At 45.1% G+C, this 22693-nt stretch overlaps 1 protein-coding gene across 50 annotated transcripts in view; it reads left to right on the forward strand.

Annotated features, from left to right (window-relative positions):
• Positions 1 to 21078, forward strand: part of Plekha5 (pleckstrin homology domain containing A5) — a 184107-nt gene extending 163029 nt beyond the window's left edge. For 10 of the 50 annotated variants that reach the window (XM_076568139.1, XM_076568143.1, XM_076568146.1 and 7 more), the window contains 11 exons: positions 1648 to 1697; positions 2607 to 2795; positions 4399 to 4519; positions 5183 to 5287; positions 7904 to 8016; positions 10045 to 10254; positions 12487 to 12627; positions 12997 to 13121; positions 15084 to 15223; positions 17505 to 17591; positions 20233 to 21078. In XM_076568139.1, the coding sequence (XP_076424254.1) occupies positions 1648 to 1697; positions 2607 to 2795; positions 4399 to 4519; positions 5183 to 5287; positions 7904 to 8016; positions 10045 to 10254; positions 12487 to 12627; positions 12997 to 13121; positions 15084 to 15223; positions 17505 to 17591; positions 20233 to 20267 (1316 nt within the window). In that variant the 3' untranslated portion in view covers positions 20268 to 21078. Of the gene's footprint in view, positions 1 to 1647; positions 1698 to 2606; positions 2796 to 4398; positions 4520 to 5182; positions 5288 to 7903; positions 8017 to 10044; positions 10255 to 12486; positions 12628 to 12996; positions 13122 to 15083; positions 15224 to 17504; positions 17608 to 20232 lie in introns of all 50 variants that reach the window. The other 40 variants (XM_076568177.1, XM_076568167.1, XM_076568174.1 and 37 more) reach the window with 18 other exon arrangements.
• The last annotated feature ends 1615 nt before the right edge of the window (positions 21079 to 22693 follow it).

A 22693-nucleotide genomic window follows, 5' to 3' on the forward strand; every position in this document is an offset into this window, starting at 1 on the left:
CCACGTGGCTCGTGGCTTACCAGCATCTTCACATGCTGCTTGTCCTGGCTGCGGCTGGCAGTGACTCCTTCCGCCTTCCTGTTCTTTCTTTTCTCCTCTGTTAGTCCCACCTATACTTCCTGCCTAGCCACTGGCCAATCAGTGTTTTATTGACCAACCAGAGTAATTTAACATACAGACCATCATCCCACAGCAAGGCATCATTAGGCATATAACAGAAAATACTTGCTAGTACCCCCTAGTTTCCACAGTGTGAAAAGTTAGTACGTACTCCATTCGCATCAAAGAGAACTGTTTATACCAATAATGCTTGAGGAATTTTTTTTTTTTCTGAGACGGGGTTTCTCTGTGTAGTGTTGATGCCTGTCCTGAATCTCGCTCTGTAGACCAGGCTGGCCTCGAACTCACAGAGATCCGCCTGGCTCTGCCTCCCGAGTGCTGGGATTAAAGGCGTGCACCACCACTGCCCAGCTGAGGAAACATACTTTTACAGATCTTTTCTTTTTCTATTTTTAAGATTTTTTTTTTTAATTTATTTTATGTGTATGGGTGTTTTGCCTCCATGTTTGTGTGTGTGACTTGTGTCCGCGGAGACTGGAAGAGAGCACCAGATCGACTGGAACTGGAGTTTTATAGCCACCAGAAGAGTTTATTATGTATACAGCATGTATGACTGCAGGCCAGAAGAGGGCACCAGATCTCGTTAGAGATGGTTGTGAGCCACCATGTGGTTGCTGGGAATTGAACTCAGGGCCTCTGGAAGAACAGTCAGTGCTCTTAACCTCTGAGCCATCTCTCCAGCCCCTCCAGCCAGTGTTTTTAACCAGTGAGCCATCTCTCCAGCTCCAATACCAATTCTTTTTTTTTCTGGTTTTTTGAGACATTGTTTCTCTGTGTATCTTTGTGCCTTCCCTGGAACTCATTCTGCAGCCCAGGCTGGCCTCGAATTCACAGAAATCTGCCTGCCTCTGCCTCCCAAGTGCTGGGACTAAAGGCGTGTGCCACCACCGCCTGGCCCACATACCAATTCTTAAATTTAATATTTAGAGCAGATATTGGCAGTACACGCCTTTCATCTCAACACTCAGGAGGCAGACTGTGAGTTTGAAGCCAGCCTGGTCTACAGAGAGAGTTCCAGGACAGCCAGGGCTACACAGAGAAACCCTGTGGAAAAACCAAAAAAGAAAAGAAAAGAAGGCTAACACTTGTAATGCTGGCACTGGGGAGGCTGAGGCCAGGGTGTGGCCTAAATGAGTGGTAGGTGAGCTTAAGCTTCATAGCAAACTCCTGGAAGCACAGTAGAGGGGTGGGTGGGGACACTAATGTGAAGACTTCCTGTCAAATCAATGAAACCAGGCTGGTGAGGTGGTTCAGTAGGTAAGGACACTGCCTGGCAGGGCTGGAGACCTGAGTTTGATTCCTAAGACCCACAAGGTGAAAGGACAGAACCCACTTGTGGAAGTTGTCCTCTACCTTCCACATGTGTGCCCTGGCACATGTGTGCACACATGTGTGCATACACACGCACACAAAATAAATACATTTAATTTAAAAATTTTAAGTGAAGTAAGCTAACCAAAGTCATTCTTTCTGTGGGTTTAGAACAGTGTTCTTAGTATAAGTAGTTATGTTTTCCAATTTTCCCAGTAGGTCTGGCAGGATCAAAGCCTTTCTCAGCAGTTAAGTACAAAAGCGAGGTAAGTTTGGTTTGTTTTTCGACGAGCTAACTTTAAATGTTAACAAGTGAAATTCAAAGTAGTTAAGTCTTCTCTATTCCTGAAAAAATATTTTTTTTAGCCTGCCTGGGGTGGTGGTGCACAACCCAGTCCTCGGGAGGTTGAGGCAGGAGGATGGCAAATTGTGGCCAGTCTGGGCTACATAGTGTGACTCTATCTCAGGGAACAGAAAAAGAAAGATAGAAATGTCTTTTAAATACAGTTAGATTATTTTAATCTTGAAATGTTACTTAGTAATTTGGTACCTTAGTAATTTCTAACATGATTTTTCTTCCTTAAATGCAAAAATCAAATTAGTGACTACTTTTCATCTATTAGAGCTTTAACATTATTGTGCTTTTTCTGAGTAATTTGAGTATTTATCATGGCTTCTTATATTTGATAACATTTATAGGATGGTTGCTAGATAAAGTTGACTCGGTCATGCATGCCATAGAGAAATTATAACAACAAAGAGATACTGTCAACCTAATTGAAAAAAGTCTGTGGCCTTGAGTTTTGTTTAAAAGCCAAAAAGAAATTCTTTTTTCTCTCAAAATCATCAAAAATATGTAATAATAATAATTTTTTAGCCAGGTTTTTTTTTTTTCCTTCTTCCTGGTTTTACAATGAAGTACAGTAATTTCCCATAGTGATCTGTCTGGGTAGGTAAAGCTACCCTGTAAGTGTAGGAGAAAACAGATATGGCACTTAAGCCCATTATTTACTATCATTCACAATTGGTGTGGTTTTTCACCATGAGACTCTTGGCTTGGCAGTGTCCCTTTAATCCTATTACAGTAACTTGAATTAATGTAGCAATGAAAACAGTGTAGAGATGCTTAACCCAATCTGCTTATCTAAATAAGGTGACTATTCTACAATCTTTAGGAAGAGGAAGTAGTCCCACCTCGGCCTCCACTTCCTCGGTCTTATGACTTTACAGAGCAGCCTCCCATAATCCCCCCTCTGCCCAGTGATAGCAGCTCCTTGCTCTGTTATAGCAGGGGCCCCGTGCATCTGCCTGAAGAAAGGAAGACTCATCAAGTTCAAGGATATCCAAGAAATGGATCTCACTGTGTAAGTGGCTGCCATAGCCACAGAACGATTTTATATACCCACTCATTTTTGAAAATTAATTTATTTCATGCTCCAGCTTATTTTTGCTATAACTCCATTTTTTAGCTAGTGCCTTTTTGTTTGCATATAACATTACCCTTTGTTTTTCCAATTTACATTTTATCATTTTACTTTTTAATAATCTCATAATTTTAATATTTCATTATTCATAAAGTGGTTACTTTACACATTCTGATCAAGCCATATTTTAAATTCACCACTTCAGAGTGTTAGAGGCAAACAGAATATTTAGATCAGAAAATAGCAAAATGAGCGGGAGGTGGGCAGTTTAGGAAAACCATGCAAGGACGTAGGTATTGGCAAGGATCAGGGCTCTCTGGGATTGAAAACACGAGGGCTTCAGTGAGCAGATAAAGAGACTGTCGTGAGCAAGGACAGTGGGGACCTAGAAGTAAGCAGGTGGATTGTGAGGTCAAGGCAAGCCTGAGCTATAAATAAAGCAAGACCCTGTCTCCAAAAGAAAAATGAAACTTAGATAATTTTGAGAAATACAAAGTATTCTCTGACAGGAATTTAGTTTGGGATGAACCTTGCTTACTCAGACTTACTTCTAGATGAAAATTTATTGGATTGGATTATTTTTAGACTTTAGTTTGACCATGATAAAACTGTGAGCCTGGCGTGGTGGTGCCCCCCTTTAATCCCAGCACTCGGGAGACAGAGGCAGGCGGACCTCAGTGAGTTCCAGGCCAGACTGGGCTACAAATTGAGTTTCAGGATATCCAGAGCTGCTATACAGAGAAACCCTGTCTTGAAGAAAAAAAAAAAAAGGAGTGACTTTGAGCCATTATGATGGCATCCATCTGTCATACAGTACTCAGAGAGGCAGATGCAGGAGAATCATGACTCTAAACCAGCCTAGGCTAAGCAGCCTCGGAGAGAGAGAATGAGAATGCATGCCTAGGAGGTCAGAAGGATCAGGAGGTCAAGGCCAACTTAGGCTATATGAGACCTACCTCCAAAGAATGACTCTGGGTGATAAAGTGCATGAAAGAAGCTAGAAAGGTTGGTGCAGTGGTTACGAGCGCCTGCTGCTCTTCCAGAGGACCCAGCTTGGTTCTTTGTAGCTACATGGTAGTGCACACCCACCTAAAATGATAGTTCCAGGGAATCTGTGGACCCCGGCACACCTGTGGGGTACACTCAGAAACACGCAGCCAAAACACTAATGTACATATATAAATCTTTAGAGTGAGCACAAGGTTCAGTCTCTACACACTGAAGAAAAGAGACTTTGTCCCTAGGAATAGTCTAAATTTTAAAATAGTAAGTTTCACTAATTAAAAATCTTCCTAAGAAAGGGAAAAAAAAAACAACTTTGAATTATTCTTTCTACTCAGTTGCCATGTAACATATATTGAATTATATCAGAGTTGGGCTTTCCATTTGCATCTTTAAAGGCAAACTTATTTTTCAGTTGAGCCCAGGACCTTACACATGCTAGGCAAGGCTTCTAGCACTGAGCCGCCTACCTAGTTGAGGCGCACAGCACACAGTGACCGTGTGGTTTTCTGTTGTTGCAATCATGTGTCTTCCATTCAAGGGTCCAGACTATAGACTCTACAAGAGTGAGCCAGAGTTGACCACAGTGGCCGAAGTTGATGAATCTAACGGAGAGGAAAAGTCAGAACCAGTTTCCGAGATGGAAGCTCCAGTTGTTAAAGGTCAGTGTTCACAGTATTTGATCTCCTTTTGTGTTTTACTTGGTTTTCAGATATTTTGTGTACATTTTCACCCAGTACATATATAAGTCCATAATCTCATATCTGAAATCTTTGGGGTCTCTTTGAGTTTCCCAATTAAAAAATGTTTTGAGCAGGGCATAGTGGTAAATCTCTGTGGAGTTCAAAGTCAGTCTGGTTTACATAGTGAACTCCAGGACAGCTTTATAGTGAAACTTTGTCTCAGGGGAAAAAATAGAAAGAAAGAAAGAAATGCTTTGACCTAGACATGGTGACACAAACATACAGGAGGCTTGACCAACTAGGGCTATTTACCATGACTCTGTCTCAAAAAAAATAAATAAATAAAGGGGCCAGAGAGTCGGCTCAGTGATTAAGACCACTTGTTGAGGATCTGGGTTCAACTCTCAACACCTACATGGCAGGTCGCACCATCTCTAACTCCAGTTCCAGGAGATCCAAACTCTTCTGACCTCTGAGAGCACCCGGCACACACATGGTACACATATACACATTAAATAAATAAATCTAGAAAATGTGTTTTTAAAGAAATTCAAGTAAAGAGAACCAGAAATGTTTAGGCAAGAGTCACCATTAAGGGTGGTGTAATGGCTCCGTGATTAAGAGTGCTTGCTGTTCTTCCAGAGGACCTAAGTTCGGTACCCAGCACCCACATCAAGCAACTCACAACCACCTGTAATTGCAGCTCCAGGCGATTCCAACATCCTCTTCTGGCCTCCAAGAGCACTGGCAAGTGCATGTAAACGTGTGTGTGTGCATGTGAATGTGTGCGTGTGTACGTGCACGCTCAAGGCACAGCAAGCAGCTTTCCTGGAGAACTTTGTCCTGTCCAGCTGATTGACAGGCCATTAGGATTGTTTCTTATAGGGAGGGCAGAGGTGTGCCATAGTTCTTAATCAGAAAGCCTCTCCACTACATAGTAATCTGACAGGATTTTAGATGGTTCTGTTGGAGACTTTCTAAGCAGTATATCATATTTCTGCCTGGGACTCCAATTTGGGGCCAGTAATCATGGCCCTGGAGTTACAGTTTTTGCTTTTACTAGCTGCTGCTTAAGAGGGAGGCTCATCTGCATCTAGACACAACACACAAGTATCCTTTCGCTCATTCTTTCCTCTTCTCCACCCTAGTGCTGGGGCTGGAATCCAGGACATCAAGCATGCTATGCAAGACTGTTCCACTCTGCTTCATCGCCAGCCTCTGGTCTTATTTTAAGAAGTTTGATGGGCTTTTACATGAAGAAAATCAGTAATATAAAGTTACACTATAACAAAATCATTTTTACTTCATTTGTTTTAATGTTTTTCTGTGTGTGTACATGTGTACATGCATGCCAAGATGTGTATATTGAGGTCAGACAACAACCTCGGAAGTTGATCCTCACTTGAGAGACAAAGTCTCTTGCTTTTTTTTATTTATTTATTTATTGTTTCCCCTCATCTCCATAGAAGTGCTGAGATTACAGATGTACACTTGGCATCCATCATGTGTGCATGCCCTGCCGCTCCTTTGGCGGCCAGAGGACAACGCTGTACAATAAGTTCATTCCTTTAACTTTTGTGTGGGTTCCAGGATTGAACTCAGGTCATCAGGCTTGCATGGCAAGAACTTTTCTCCACAAACTGCCTGCCCTCCTACCCTTCCCTTTTTTTTTCAGATAGAGTTTCAGTCTAGCCCAGGGGGCCTAGAACTCAAAGGGAGCTACCAAGAGAGGGGCCTCTTCTTTTTTTACTGCAGTCATTTATTTTGCTTTTTTCTGCACACCCCCAAACCTTTGCAGTGTTACTGCTGAGAAATTACTGTCTGTTCAATAAGGAAACAGTAGGTTGAATAGAGTTCCGTAGAAATTCACTATAAGCAAGCGTGAGAGGTGTCTCCATTAATCAGTTCCTTTAGTACACTGCCACTCTGCAGTGGTGGAATATGGTGGATACAGCAATAGCAACAACCCACAGAACAGTCTACAGCTGTAGACTACAGAGTTTGCCAGATAGTGAGGTGCTGGATGGATAGCTGGTCATGATACAGGAAGGGAGGCCCTGCTTCCCTACAGGCTAGGAGTGCAGCAGCCGAGGGAAGGTGCTGGAGGTTGGGAGGCATGGCGATGCTCTCTGCATGGGCAGCATCTGTGGGCAGCCTGTGCATGGTCTGCATGCGGACTTTGAAACCCTGTTTTTCCCTCAGACGCAGTTAGTTTTCACGCTTCCAGTGACAGAGAGAATTTGTCACTGAGGGGCTTCATGGTCTTGAACACCCTCACTATCCTGCTGCCTCCTTGTCCTCTTGCCCCGTGTCCCCCTTGCTGGGACTGTCTCCCCTTTTCTGGCCCCTGCAATGGGCTCAGATTCACTGTGCAACAGGGTTCATGCCAAGCTGGTCTTCATGTTGCTTTACAAATGTGGAAATGAATTGCAGTTCACTTTATCTTACTTTTGTTTGGGTCTGGCAGTGTTGGGTATCAGACTTCACACGTGCTAGGCAGGCACTTTACTGAGCTTCTTCCCAAGTGTGATCCAGGCGCCCAAAGAGCCCAGGGGAGTCAGACTCCTCTGGAGCTGGAATTGTGAGCCACGTGATGTGGGTGCAGGGAACTGAACTCAGGTCCTCTAGGAGAACAGTATGAGCTCTTAACCACTCATCTATCTTGATACTAAATCATTCCACTTACATTCCTAGAATAAACCCCAATTACAGAGCTGCTGGCTGAAAATATGGCTCCCGTTCCCACATTAAGAGTAGTTTATTCTGGACTGCATGTGTGTGAACATTCCCTGGGAACACATTCAGGTTACTTCTCTGAGTTTGGTTACCAGCACCCATGTCAAGCAGTGCATGATCACCAGTAACTCCAGTGACATGGGACCTGATACCTCTGGCCTCCATGAAACTCACTCACACACACACACACACACACACACACACACACACACACACACTTGCAAATATAATGAATTAATATTTATCTGTTTTATGAATGTTATGTATCATGTTGGGTGCCCTCGAAGATCAGAATAGGTAGTAGAATCCCTTAGAGCTGGAGTTGCAGGTGGTTATGAGCTGCCTGACATGGATACTGAGAACCGAACTCCAGTCCTCTGTAACAGGTAATGCTCTTAACTGCTGAGCCATCTCTCCAGCCCCAGCACTTTGCAAGTAGCAAATCTGTCTGATTGTGCACCCAGAGCTGGTGTGGTCTAGCGGCAAGCAGAGCTATGTTCATGTATTAGATTCAGTCCCAACTGACCAGAAATCCATAAACAGCAAACGCCTCCCGTGAAGAGCATCAGAAGGGCGCCACGCTGTGTCACAAGCGTTCTGTGGAACTTACAATGCCTTAACTTTCAGGTCCCCACTTTGCAGTTGGAGTTCCTCTGAGAACGAAGTCACCCACGCCGGAGTCCTCCACAATAGCCTCCTATGTGACCTTGAGGAAGACTAAGAAGGTGGAGCTAAGAACGGTACAGACTCGAGATGGAGGGCAGGCCTCTGCACTGCGCCCAGAGCTTGCTGTCTGTAGAGCTTTGTAGAAACCTCGCCTTCCTTATATTTTCTCATAGTTACAAAGTCAGCACCTCAGACGACAGCCTCAGCAGACGTCTTAGTCCACAGTTTGGCTGCACAGTGAGACCATGTCTTTAAAAAAACAAACAAACAGACATAATACAGGGCATGGTGGCCCATGCTTGTAATCCTAACTACTCAGGGGACTGCGGTGTACCTTGAGACCCTGTCTCAAAATCCTCCCCCCGGTAAAAGTAATTGTGAGATAAAACCAACAGCTAAGTATCAGTATTAATGTAGTGGCCATGGGCCGTGATGATAAAGTACAGTTGTTAAGACAAAGAATAATGTTTCTGTAGTTTTATTGTTAACCAAAAAATATTGTAGGGTGTTTTCTTGACTAGTCACTTGACAGTAATGTGTGACTAAAAGTACTGCATTCTCCTAAAATGAAAGAAACTCATGTTATTTAAGTGTTCTGCCCCATCTCTCCCCTCCCCCGCTTCTCCTAGTCCGAGTTTTATGTCATTTTCTGTTTCCAAGACACGGAGTAACTTTATTCAGAGAAGCCACACCATTTATTTTTGTTTGTTGGTTTGTTTTTAGAGACAGGGTTTCTCTCTGTAGCTCTGGTTGTCCTTGAGCTCACTCTGTAGATTCAAACTGGAAGATTCCTCTGATTCTGCCTCCCCAGTGTTGGGATTAAAGGTGTGCACCACCACCACCAGGCCACCTCACTTATTTTTTTATTCATTTGTGTTTAGTGAGACAGGACTCAGCATGTAACCCAAGCCTCAAACGTAGAGCACTGCTGCCTCTGCCTCCTGAGACATCACTACACCAGGGCACCGTGTGTGTGTGTGTGTGTGTGTGTGTGTGTGTGTGTGTGTGTGTGTGTGCGCGCACGCGCGCGCACACACACACACCAGAGGTCCACACTGAGTGGCTTCCTTGATCTTGCCCCACAGAGTATGTCTCCCTGTACCTTCCCTCCCCAAGCACTGGGATTAAAGGCGTGCACCACCACGACCACCACCACCACCACCACCACCACCACCACCCGGCTTCAGTGGGGTTTAATAAAATGGTTTCATATAGGTTTGGGGCTTGTGGGTTAAGAGAAAGAGAAGCACTCGGAAAGAAAGACAGCAATGGCGTGAGCTTTGGCTCTCTAACACACTCGCCCTTTGGCTGTTTCCGCTCTCGGTAGCCACACCCTTGCAGTGGGATGAGTTGATCTTTGCAGTGCTAAGGCTGGAGGCCAGGCCTGTGCAGCTGAGCCAGAACTCTGCCACAGGCTGTGTTCCTGATCCTGCTTTTTGTTGCTGTTGTTTTTCTTTTTGTTCTCCTGTGTCCCATGTAGCTGAGTGAGGCTGTCCTCAAACTATGATCCTCCTGCCTCAGACTCCTGAGTGCTGAATTATATGTCCAAGCCCCCCTCCCCTTTTTTGTTAAACCAAGGACGCAGTACCCGCCCTATCTGTGCCTCTTCTCTGTGTCTCTGTGTTGTAGCCCCCTTGCTCACTCTCTTCATCATGCACCACACGTCAGGACCAGTTAAGGAGGAAGTCACTTAAGGTGCAGTCTGAAGTTCCCTTACTGGCATTCAACTCTCCACCTCTGATTTTTGAATGCAGACATAAGTAACTGTACCTTATAAAATTTTTACTCATGATGTTCTTCAGAAGTATTTGTTTTTGAGACAGCATCTTACGTAATCCAATCTTGCTTTGAGCTCGGTGTAACTGAGGATGACCTTGATCCTCCTGCTTCTGAGTGCTCAGCTGATAAGCAAGCACCTGGTTTATTTGGAGCAAGGAATGTAATTTAGGGCCTAATACATGCTATGCAAGCACTCTACCAACTGAACAACATCTCCAGTGTGTGTGTGTGTGTGTGTGTGTGTGTGTGTGTGTGTGTGTACACACGAGTGTGCACTTGAACTCATGTGTATGTGTATTGACAGACTTATTTTTTATCTGAAGGAAAGACCAAGAAGCGCAGTGGAACAGCTCTGTCTGGCTGAAAGTACTCGACCTAGGATGACTGTGGAAGAGCAAATGGAGAGAATAAGGAGACACCAGCAGGCCTGCCTAAGGGAGAGGAAGAAGGGACTGAATGTTATCAGTGCTTCGGACCAGTCACCCTTACAAAGTCCTTCGAATGGGAGAGAGAATCCTTTCAGGGTCACACAGGTATGTTGACTTCTGATTGCATTGTTTCCCCACCCCCACCAGACAGGGTGTCTCTGTGTGACAGTTCTGGCTGTCCTGGGACTCACTTTGTAGACCTTGCTGACTTTGAACTCACAGAAATCTACCTGCTTCTGCCTCCTGAGGACTGGGATTAAAGGCGTGCACCACCACCACCTGGCTTTCTTTTGGCTATTTTTTTTTTAAGAATATTTTTTTTCAACTTTATTTTATGTGCATTGGTGTGGAGGTGTCAGATCTCCTGGAACTGGAATTATAGACAGTTGTGAGCTGCCATGGGGGTGCTGAGAATTAAACCCAGGTCCTCTGGCAGAGTAGCCAGTGCTCTTAACCACTGGGCCATCTCTCCAGCCCCTGGCTGTTCTTATATATCAGTCTTTTCTATTTGTTAAGAATGCTGCAAAGGAAGGAGCCAGCCTAGCAGTAATGGAAGCACCGCTGGCCATTTCCCTGTGGTTCTGGGCTAATTCAGTAGTCATCACAGAACTACATCCCCAGCCCTCAAGGAAAGTTTTTATTTGGAGAAAAAACCTCATAAATTGTTTGGGATCTCCTTGAACTCATTCTGTAGCCCAAGCAGGCCTTGAACCTAGGATTCTTTTTCCCTGGTCTCACATGTAGCCAAGATTACAAACTTGTATCACAAGACCAGGCTAAGGTTGTATGTAGAACCAATGTGTAGACAAATTTTTCTTTGGGTCACCAGCTCACAAAAAATGACACGGAAACTTATTGTTAATTATGAAAGCTTGGCCTATAGCTTAGGCTTGTCCCACTAGCTCTTATAACTTAAATTAATTCATTTATATTAATCTACATTTTGCCTCCTGGCTTTTTTCCTCTCTTCCATCTTACACCTTCTGTTTCCTATCCATGTCTTCTGGCATCTCTCCCACGACTAGATTCATCTTCCTCTCTCTCCCCCTCTCTCTCTTTCTCTCTTTCTCTCTCTCTCTCTCTCTCTCTGCCCTGAAGTCTTCCTGCTAGCCATTGGCCATTTAGCTTTTTATTAACCAATCAGAAGGCAAAGGCAGGTCTTCACAGTGTATGAGAAGATTATTACATACACTGATCTTTATCTCTGTATTTTGTGCCATGTGTGTTTGTGTAAGTGTGCATACCACACCACACACACATGGAGAAGACAACCTGTAGGAGTTGGTTCTCTCCCTCCAGCTAAGCTCCAGGGACTTAGCTCAGGTTGTCAGGCTTGGCAACAAGTACCCTTGCCCACTGAGCCACCTCGGGCTAGTTCCTCTTTCATCCCTGCTGTTCGCAGCAGGACTGAGATGTTTAACTGTGGCTGTCTTGGAACCTTATGTAACCCGGGCTGAACTCACAGTTTTGGCAATCCTCCTCCCTCTACTTCCAGGCATTAGGATTACAAGCGTAAACCAGCGCAGCAGCCTCTTTTCAACTTGACCTTGTTTTTAGTCGGGGGTGGGAGTAATAACACAGGTCTCTCACCAAATAACTGGAAATGACCTTGAGCTCCTAATCTCCTGCCTCTATTTGGAACTGTTGTGCCAGCATCCTCATAAAAACAAAAAAACAGGAGTAGAGTAGAGACAGCTCAGAGGTTAAGAGTACTTGCTGTTCTTCCAGAAAACCCAGGTTCAGTACCCACATCAAGCAGTTCATAACCACCTGTAACTCTAGCTCCGGAGGATCTGACACTCTCTTCTGGTTCCACGAGTACCCACATACACATAAATAAATAAAAATAGAGTAAAACCACCGGGCGGTGGTGGCGCACGCCTTTAATAGCACTCGGGAGGCAGAGCCAGGCGGATCTCTATGAGTTTGAGGCCAGCCTGGTCTACAGAGCAAGTCCCAGGACAGGCTCCAAAGCTACACAGAGAAACCCTGTCTCTAAAAAAAACAAACAGAAATAAATAAAAAATAAAAATGAAAAAAATAGAGTAAAAACAACAACAACAATGCTTTAAGGCTAGGCAGTAGTAGCAGAGACCTCTAATCGCAGCATTCAGGAAGTGTAGGCAGAGAATTACAATTTCCCCACCAACCTGGGCTACATAGCAAGACCCATCTATAATCGTACCAACTCATAAAGCCGAGACAAAAGACTCACTACAAATTCATGGCCAACCTGAGCTACATAGTGAGTTATGGGCCAACCTGGGACAAGACCTGATTCAAAACAATAACAAAATGTGAGTGCATGAATAAAAATGCTATCTGTCTTTTGAGCAGACTCTACGGAGGGATGATAACATTAAGGAGCTAGACAATGTCCACAGAGAAAATGATATAAAGCCAGACCATGAAACTCCAGCAGCAGAAACCGTTCTATTAGAAGAAGCTGAACCCCAGAATGTGGATCTCGGCAGAAAGGTAGAAGTGGCAGATATGGGAGGGTGGTGGGGTACTCGGAAGATTAGATCCGAGGAACTACGGTATGCTTTTCAGAGAGCTCTAAATCTAAATGAAATGATAGATTTTCTTTAATTTGCTTAATATATTCACTACATAGAAATATCACCCAATGGCTACATCAGCAATGTGTATCATCTCTGTGTATAAATGACTTTTAGTAGTAAATGATATTAATATCTTTAATATACTTAAATCTAGATGTATTCATACATATTTGGGATAGTGTATAATTTGGGGGCATAATTTTTAAACAGTGTGATCATTTTAGCTTTACTAATATTAAATATGGCAAGAATGCTCTGAAAAGCATTTTTCCTTGTTTTGTAGCTTAAAAGAACTGAAAGTATTTTTTATGAAATGCTTTTCACACCTGAGCCAAATGGGATGAATTCTGACGAAGTGATGGATAGAGAAAAACATAAAGGTCAGGCACTGGAAGATATTCCATGCAGGTAAGAGCTGAAGAAGAAAGGAACCCACTGTTCAGAAAGCTGGGAGGCTGTTTCTTAGGATGTGTTTATGTTTATGTATGTATGTGTGTATGTATGTGTGTATGTATGTATGTATGTATGTATGTATATACCATGTGTGTGTCGTACCCACTGAGGCCATCACTGGATTTAACAGGTGACTGTGAGCTGCCATATCATGAGAACCCATGTTCTCTGCAAGAGCAGCCTATGCTCTATAAACTGCTAAGCCACCTCTCCAGCTCAGCTGTGTAACTCTTTAAAAATAGTGAGCTAAGCTAGGTGTGGCAGTGCTTGGGAGGAAGAGACAGGTGGATCTCTGAATTTGAGGCCATACTAGTCACAGGGCGAGTTCCAGGACAGCCAGAGCTACACAGAGAAACCCTATCTTGAAAAAACAACAACAATAACAACAAAAAAAGGCTAGCTTCTGGATCAGAAGTGGACTTCATGGGTCTAGAGAAATGAATTAATTGCTTGCTCTTCAAACATGAGTTCAGATCCCTGGTATGCACATAAAAATTAATACAGCAGTGTACACCTGTACACTACGGAGGCTGTGCAGAGACAGGTGGATCACAGAAGCTCTTGCACCAGCCAAGAGCCCCAGGTGCAATGAAGAAACCCTGGCTCAGAAAATATAAGTGGGAGAGTAATAGAGGAAGAGACCCAATACCTCTGACCTCCACATACCTAAGCATGTGAACATTCATATACCCACACACACATAGACATTAAGATCCTATCTGGAAATACAGTGAATAGACCTTTTGGAATCCTAATCAAACAGTCCTAACCTGGCATTATGAGAGAGTCAGGAAAGTTTTGGAGTACTGGTTCAATAAATAATGGTGTTAAAGTATTAAAAACACATGCTAGGGAGGCAGAGGCAGGCGGATCTCTGTGAGTTCGAGGCCAGTCTGGTCTCCAAAGCGAGTTCCAGGAAAGGCTCAAAGCCAAGAAACCCTGTCTCGAAAAACAAAACAAAACAAAACAAACAAACAAAAAAAAAAAAACCACATGCTAGGGCCTGGAGAGATGGCTCAGCAGTTAAGAGCATGGGCTGCTCCTATGGAGGACTCTGGTTGGATTCCAAAAAGGTGCATGGTGGCTCACAGCTGTTTGTAACTCCACTTCCAAAGAATCTGATGCCCTCTTCTGGCCTCTGAGGGTACTGTGCATACAAATGGTGTGCAGACATACACGTAGACCATACATAAAATGAAAATTGAGGGCTGGAGAGATGGCTCAGAGGTTAGAAGCACTGGCTGTTCTTCCAGAGGTCCTGAGTTCAAATCCCAGCAACCACATGGTGGCTCACAACCATCTATAATGAGATCAGGTGCCCTCTTCTGGCCTGCAGGGATACATATAGGCAGAACACTGTATATGTAATAAATAAATCTTTTTAAAAAAAGAAAATTGAACTGATGTTGGTTTAGGGAGTCAGGGTTCCTGTGCAGTTTAGCTGAAACACCGGCGGTAGGTACAGTGGGGAGTTGCTGAGCTGACTGGCAGCTTCCTAGATGATTGATCTGGTCTTTCTCTGTTTGTATTTCATAAGAAAGAAATAAAATTATTTACAAGAAAACATTAAGTTACTAAATGTAGATGGTGGCATCGTTTCTGTATGAGTGGGTCTCAGTAGCACAGGCTAGCCTAGCTCTCTATGAAATCAGGATGACCTTGGACTTGTGATCCCCTGCCTCCACCTTCCATGTGCTGGACTGCAGGTATGCACCACACACCCAGCTCCTGTGTAGTGTAAGTTCCCATTACAAAGTTAAGTTTGGTGGCGCACACCCGTGGTCTCCACATTGGGAAGCTGAGTCAAGAGGACCAAGTTCAAGAACAGTCTGAGCCATGTAGCCAGATCCCCTATCAGAAGAACAAAAGGAACGGATGGTGTCCTGCGGTGTTAACATGCCAGTCTCTTCTCCTCAGCCCCCAAGAAGAGGCGGAGGCGACAAGCCATTGGGCAGAAAGCCGTCCTGAAGAAGTGCAGCAGAGTCTTCATGAAGAGGAGGAAACTTGCGCTTCTTCTGAGTCACCCCCTGAGGTTCCCAGAGAGGATCAGACCCCAGGTACATGCACACGTCCTGCTTCCCTCAGTGGGTGCTTCTACACGGGGAGTCCACAGGAAGGAGCAGCTGCCCCTGCTCCTCTGCCACCCAGACTCAGAGGACTGGTTCTCACAGAAGAGCCATGCATGGTGACTCACCTGCAGTTCCTGTGCTCTGGAGGTTGAGGGAGTTCAAGGCCAACCTGCACTATGCCATGACCTTGTCTCAAAACTCATCAGTCTGGAGAGATGGCTCAGTGCTAAAGACATACTTTGAAACCACATGCGATGCCTTGAGCACCTGAGGTCAGATGCACCCACTTCTACACAGACATACAGATTTGTTTGTTTGTTTGTTTGTTGTTTTTGAGACAGGGTTTCTCTATGTAATAGCCCAGGTTGTCCAGGAACTCACTTTGTAGATGAGGCTAGCCTCAACTTAAAGATATCCACCTGCCTCTGCCTCCCTAGTGCTGGGATTAAAGAAGTGCCACCATGCCCAACTACATAATTTAAAACAAAGTCTTTTTTGTTTGTTTGTGTTTGTTTGTTTGTTTTTCTGAGACAGGGTTTCTCTGTGTAGCTTTGCGCCTTTCCTGGAACTCACTCTGTAGCCCAGGCTGGCCTCAAACTCACAGAGATCAACCTGCCTCTGCCTCCTGAGTGCTGGAATTAAAGGCATGCACCACCTCTGCCACCAGGCTAAAACAAAGTCTTGAAGCAATGCCTTCCTGCATGGCAATTTTTCCTGCTTGCAGGCCTGGACCCTTGGAACCCACAACCTGATACTTTGTTACCTGATACTGAAGTTACAGGACTATGTGCTTGCTCTGGCCTGGTTGATGGCATGGTGCACACTGGAATTCCAGTGACATAGTATCCCACTGACCTTAGCGCATTAGAGAGTAGACAGTTGGGTGCTATTCTGTCTTTCTTGTGTATTGTGTATGAATGTAGGGCTGGAAGCCTGGCCTTCACATGCAAGTTCTTCACCCTAGGCTTCAGCCTCAGGTTTCTCGTGTTTTTGAACCCTTTTTTCTTCTTTCTGGCGGAGTTTTGGAGGATTGGAGTGGGGTTAGGTATGCTTTTAAACTGTTTGCTGCTGTGCTGCTTCTGGTTTTGTTTTGGGTTTTTTTTGGTGGGCGGGGAGAGTTCAAGAGTTTCCTTGTGTAGCCCTGGCTGTCCTGGAGCTCACTCTATAGAGCAGGCTGGCCTCAAACTCAGAGATCCGCCCGCCTCTCCTTGCTGAGTGCTGGGATTAAAGGTGTGCACACTGTACCTGGCCACTGAGATATTTGCATCTTTTTTTTTTTTTTTTTTTTTTGGTTTTTCGAGACAGGGTTTCTCTGTGTAGCTTTGTGCCTTTCCTAGGACTCACTTGGTAGTCCAGGCTGGCCTCGAACTCACAGAGATTCATCTGCCTCTGCCTCCCGAGTGCTGGGATTAAAGGCGTGTGCCACCACAGCCCAGATAGATGTTTGCGTCTTATACTCTGCAAGCAAGACACACTGCAGTCCTCTAAACTCACACCCTCAGGACAGCCTGACACCAAAGAGGAGCGGCAGTGAACTCAGGTCCCAAGGGCCGTCCTGAGCAGTGTCTGTGTGAGCCGTGTTCCCAGGGGAACTTCAGTACTGAGCAGGCAGTGAGCACAGGGCTTCTCAGCTGTGATCAGCAGAGCCCTTTGCTGCTGTGCAGCCTGGATCAGAGGGCTGTGGTGGTGAACCCGCAACACTAACAGCTCTTTGGCACTTAGCTGGTGGAACAGATAGCTGGCAGCTGGCCTCAAAGCCAGGAAGGAAAGAATGGCTTTTTAATCCCAGCACTCTGGAAGAGATGGGACAGGGACAGGCAGATCCTGAGTTCTAGGCCAGCTTGGTCTAGAGAGCAAGTTCCAGGAGAGCCAAGGCTACACAGAGAAACCCCGCCTCCAAAAACAAGAGAAAGCAAATGTCTCACCCCTCCCCAGCCCTGTGACAGCCCAGTCTCACCCCTCCCAGCCCTGTGGCATTGTGGAGATCACAGCACCAGGAGCCATTCTCCATGGTGTCTTAAAAAAGAAAAAACGTCATCTTCTGGCCTCTGGACTGGAGAGACGGCTCCGAGTAAAGGCACTTGCCACCAAGCCTGACAACCCGAGTTGGATCTCTAAGCTGTCTTCTGACCCCGCAAGCATGCACACACAAACACACACACACTAAATATTAATTAGCTTTGTTCAAAACAACGTATGTGTATGTTTATATATATACCTATATGCTTGTGTGTATATACTTATCTTCTGTTTTCTTGGTGTATTTTAGTGAAAAGTCTGTCTGCGTCTCCTGAGTCCTCCGCATCACCAGATCCGCCTACTCCGCCAAAGCTCACAGAAGGATCACATTTCATGTGTGTGTAGTCTCAGAAGTATGTCTTCTCCTTCTCTTTGGTTCCCTGTGTCAGGAGTGTTGTACTTGGATTGTCTCCATTTCTTGGAACAGCAGTACAAGTGAATTAACTCCGGGCTGTGCACTGCCAGCGCACCAGGCCTGTATTTGAAGCCCAGACGGTAGCTTAGATTTCTGACCTTGGCCTTGGAGAGATGGGGTCTGTGACAGTGTTTTCCTCAGTTCCCGGCCTGTGCCAGACCTCCGGGAAGCCCTACCTGTGCTCTGACCTGCCGTCCTGCCCAAGCTCAGGGCTGAGGAGGCGTTTGCGGTCATTTCATACTCACGGGACAGCGTTGGGCACTTAGTTTGGCACCTCTGCCTGGTGAGTAAGCTTGGTGTGACTTGGTTTTTCAGAGGCCGAAGTGTTGCTGCACGGTTAGGATGCAGTTTGTGGTAGAGCACTGAAATCCCAGGGCACTGCTGCAGGCCAGGAAGCAGAGGAGAAGGCGCTCTCCTTGCGGTGCCCCGAGACTGGTGTTAGAATTGAGGATAACTTTCTGAGTCGCTGCTTCCTTCCTTTGTTTGTTCTACTGTGTGATGTATGTGTGTGACAGGCATGAGTGTGCCACAGCACGTGTGTGAAGGCCAGAGACAGCTCTGTGGAGTCGTTCTGGGATCTGACCTCGAGTTGTTAAGTGTGGGGTCTGCATTGCTAAGCTCTCTCACTGACCCCGGGCCTGCTTATCAACAACGTGGACAGTGCTTCCTCTACCGCCATTCTGTGCTGATGAGTAAATAGTTCTCTATTCCTGAAAAACTAAAGCCGAATGAGAATTCGTGTGGCTTTCCCATGTTTCCTCAGCATCTACCACCTGTTACAGTGCTGGGAGCTTTTCAGTTACCATAAATTCCCAAGAGTCGGAAGTGGTAACACACACACTCAGAAAATCTTCTAATTTAACCTGCCCATTCTCGCAGCAGGGCCCGGTGTCTGGAATCCGTCTTCACCCTCACTTTTGTCCTATCTCGTCTCTTTGTCCAGAAACGTTGTGATGTCAACTTTGATTTGAGGCTGTCTGTGTAGAGCCCAGATGCTTCTGTGGGTTTTAGTTCAGCCTCTGCACGGGGTTGAGACGCTTACTAGAGTTAGGAGTGACCTGTTATGACAGGTGTATCTGTGTCTTGCCTTTTCCGTTCCCTAAACTTCTTGATTGTTTATAGCTGACAGTGGTGACAGACTAACACTAGACAAGGGAAACAGACACGCCATGCGGCCGAATGGATGGCCTAGACTTACGTTAGTGAAGAGACCGACATTGAGAACCATTCACAGGGCCAGGTGTGGGGACACGCGCCTTTAACCCACCAGCACCTGAGAGCCAGACATGGCTGGATCTCTGAGTTTAAAGCCAGCCTGGTGTTTACATAGTGAGCTCAGGGACCAAGGCTGCATAGGGAAACCCTGTCTCACAACAAAACACTATCTATAGGAGCTAAACATGTAGCTCAGTTGGTAGAGCACATACCTAACATACATGAAGAGTCTGAGTTCAGTTCCCAGAACCAGGCATGATGGTTGTCTTAGTCAGTGTTCTATTGCTGTGAAGAGTCACCATGACCATGGCAACTCTTATAAAGGAAAACATGTAATGGAGGTGGCAGCTTACAGTTCAGAGGTTCAGTCCATTATCATCAGGGAGCAGAGCACAGCAGCATGCAGGCAGACATGGTGCTGGAGAAGGAGCTGCTACATATTGAACCACAGGCAACAGCAAGTGAACTGAACTAGCTTAGATTGAGCATAGGAGACCTCAAAGCCCACCACCACAGCCACACACTTCCTTCAACAAGGCCACACCTCCTAATAGTGCCACTCCCTTTGGGGCCCATTTTCCTTCAAACCACCACAGTGGTACACACCAGTAATCCCAGCACTTGGGAGGCAGAGGCAGGAGAATCAAAAAATCAAGGTCATCCTTGGTTAAAAAGTGAGTTCCAGGCCAGCCTGAGCTTCATGAGGCTCTACATCAAAACAAAAAGCCATTCACAAGTATTTTTTGGCTTACTAAACAGGCTATAACTTCTGGCACAATAACCATTCCTCTAACAAAGGATGGCCAGAGCTTAAGATTCTCCAGTTTGGTAACTTGTTATTGGATTTTGTCTTTGAACTTTTATTCTAAGTGGCATTGGTCATTACATCCAGGCACAGACATCAGCAGATCTTTTCTCATCTCCTGTTAAGTGGCCACCCTACACAGCTAACCTATGGCACACACTGTCACTACTTACATTATGCCACTGTGTCTGTCATGTTCTCCTGTACTCGTAGTTTTGGTGGGATGTAGGAATCCCCAAAAATGCCGCTGCTGTGGGGTGGTTCAGTAAATTAGTTCGTGAAGTCAGGCAAAGCTATGCCTGCTTTATTGACCTGTTCAGCAACAAATTTGAGACGTTTTCCTGATTGCTGTTTAATTGTGTCACACTTCTGCATTCTCAGTTGGAGTGGAGAGAAAGAAAGAAGGTGCCCTCTGAGTGCTCTGTGTTAGGGTTTTCCAGGCCATGCTTGTCACTTCTGCTATGCCGTCTTAGTTACTTTGGGACACGGCCGTTCATTAGCTTTGCAGATGTCAAAAGTAATTTCCCCTCTCTTGGTTTTCAGCTGCACTGACGTCTCTTGAGAGCACACAGAGCTGAAGCTGTGGACCCTCAGCCATGTAAGAAGATGTTGTACAGTATACCTTAAATCTATGAAATTCATAGTTCTGATGCTTCTGACCACAGAGCATCGTTTTATCACCTTTGGAAAATGTTTATTCCAAAATAGCTTTAATGGCCCATATGTGCACTCCGTAGTCTCAAGGTCACCATCCTCCACCGGCTTGCTGCTATGAGTTCAGAACACACCGGTCAAGGTGCTTTCTCCCGCACTCCATCCAGAGCTTGCTTAGTTGCAGTCCCCAGATTTGGATGCTTACGTCTAGGTGAATTTATGTTCCTTTGGCTTTTCGGCAAAGCTGTACTTTCCTGTGAAGCTTGTTTTCTTCCTTCTTTCCTCCCATTTTGGCTACTGCAGTACTTTGTTTGACACTTGATTTGTAAAAATTTTATATAATATATTTAAAATGTGCCATTTTATTACTGCTAAGTGAAGTATGTCCTGTTTTCTGCTATAATGCTTCCTCGGTCAGATTGCAACGTCAGCAGTTACTGCCATACTCTGTCAGCTTCAACACAAATGCTATTGCGTAGCTTTTCTTTAAAAAGCAAAACAATTACAAGTGTAGGTATTCTGAAGTACTGGACGTTTACGTCATTGGAATAGATGTGTACAGCAATAAGCAGGCTTTTAGATCCAGTACTCAGTCTGTGTACAGATGTAATTATGTTCATTGTGTAGATGTCACACAGTGAGCACATGTAATAAAGGCTGCTTACTAGAGATTAATGCAAATGTTCATATCTCATTTCTTTTTTATCATGTTAAATAAATGTTGATGTTCTTAAATCACTTGTGTTAGAATCTTTTTTTTCTCTCTTCCCCCCTAGCCCCCAGGGTTTCACTATGTAGCTCTGGCTTTGAAAGACAGCCTGCCTCTGCTTCCCAAGTGTTGGCATTAGAGGTGTGCACCACCACATCTGGCTAGAGTCTTTTTTTTTTTTTTTTTTTTCTTGTCATTTAAAATGGAGAATCTGAGACCTGGAATGTAGCCCAGAGATAGAGCACTTTCCCAGCATGTATGAGTCCCTATGATGATTAATTCCCAACACCAGAAAAAGAAAAGAGGGGGAAAAAATCAGAGACCCAAGTGAAAAGTGGCATGTTAATCCTGCCTCCCTGGGCAGCGCCATTAAAAGGCCTTATGAGTCCAGCCCTCCCATGACAGAGTAAAGGAACCTGAGGCCAGGGAAGAAAATGGTGCTGACCACGGTCATCCACTTCATGACACAGTGTAGACCACCATATCATTGTTCTGACTTCCCATAAATCCATCAGCTCATCACCGATGGGCGGAGTTAGTTTTGTGAAGTCTCCTACCCTGTTTCTAAGTCTCCAGGCTGCAGTCCCAGTGGGCTCAGTGAACGTGGGGGAGGGGCTGCTCCTCTGCCTGGGGAACTAGACACTGTTTCTCTTGAGTGGGGCCCTCAGAGATGGTTTCTTTAGATGGTTTCTTTAGAAAACATTCTTTGCAGATGTTCACGCTCTTCAGAATCAATTACGTTTCCTTCCTCTCCAACCTTTTGTTCACACTGTGTATTGTTCACGGAGTACAAGGAAATGTGATGCTTTCTGGATTCCCGTGCAGGAGAGCTCCAACCAAGTTGGCCCTGGTCAAAGCAGTCCCCCATCCCATGGTACACTAAAGAGGATGTAGACGTAATTCAAAATGCAGATGAATAAAAACTCATGCGCCGCAACAGTGTGCTTAGCCGAAGTCTGTAGGTCAGTGAAAACAGGTCAGAACAGTGTTGCAAGCTCAGAGTCTGTAAACGCAGTACCTTTATGTAACAGTGTCAAACAAAAGCCTCAGACTCTGCCCCCTCAGTCATAACATGATAGAAGGCAGCTTTGCCATGATGAGAGATGGTTTGGTTTTTTTTTTCCAGGGATTCTTTGGGCTTCTTTAAGGGTTTGAGTTTGGGGAGGGAGGGTCTCTTTTTCTTTTTTTAAAGATTTGCTTATTATTTTTAAGTGTGTTTGTGTATGTTTGTACACACAAGTTCAGGATCCCACCGAGGCAATAGACTTCAGATCCTCCTGGAACTGGAGTTACAGGAAGCTGTGAGCTACTGTTATTTTCACTACCACAACTTTGAGCCAAATTGAAGCAAGCCTTAATTAAATGCCGGCCAGGATGATGGACTCTGGCTAGTCTGTTCTGGGGTTCCCAGAAGATGGCCATGAACTATGTTAGCCAGGTGCTTATAAAGGCAAACCCAGAAGGCTAAGTACTTCCCACCTACATCCAAGCTGGGGTAAGCATACATCCTGATGCATTTCCTGCCCACGTACCTCCCACCTACGTGTGGTCAAGCGCATCTGGTGCAATTAGGTCAAACAAACTTGTTTAGGGAAGTGAAAACGTGGCTTGTTATCTCACATGAACAACAGCCTCCAGCAC

Source organism: Peromyscus maniculatus, chromosome 3 (genome assembly GCF_049852395.1).
Source record: "Peromyscus maniculatus bairdii isolate BWxNUB_F1_BW_parent chromosome 3, HU_Pman_BW_mat_3.1, whole genome shotgun sequence".
Lineage (NCBI taxonomy): Eukaryota > Metazoa > Chordata > Mammalia > Rodentia > Cricetidae > Peromyscus > Peromyscus maniculatus.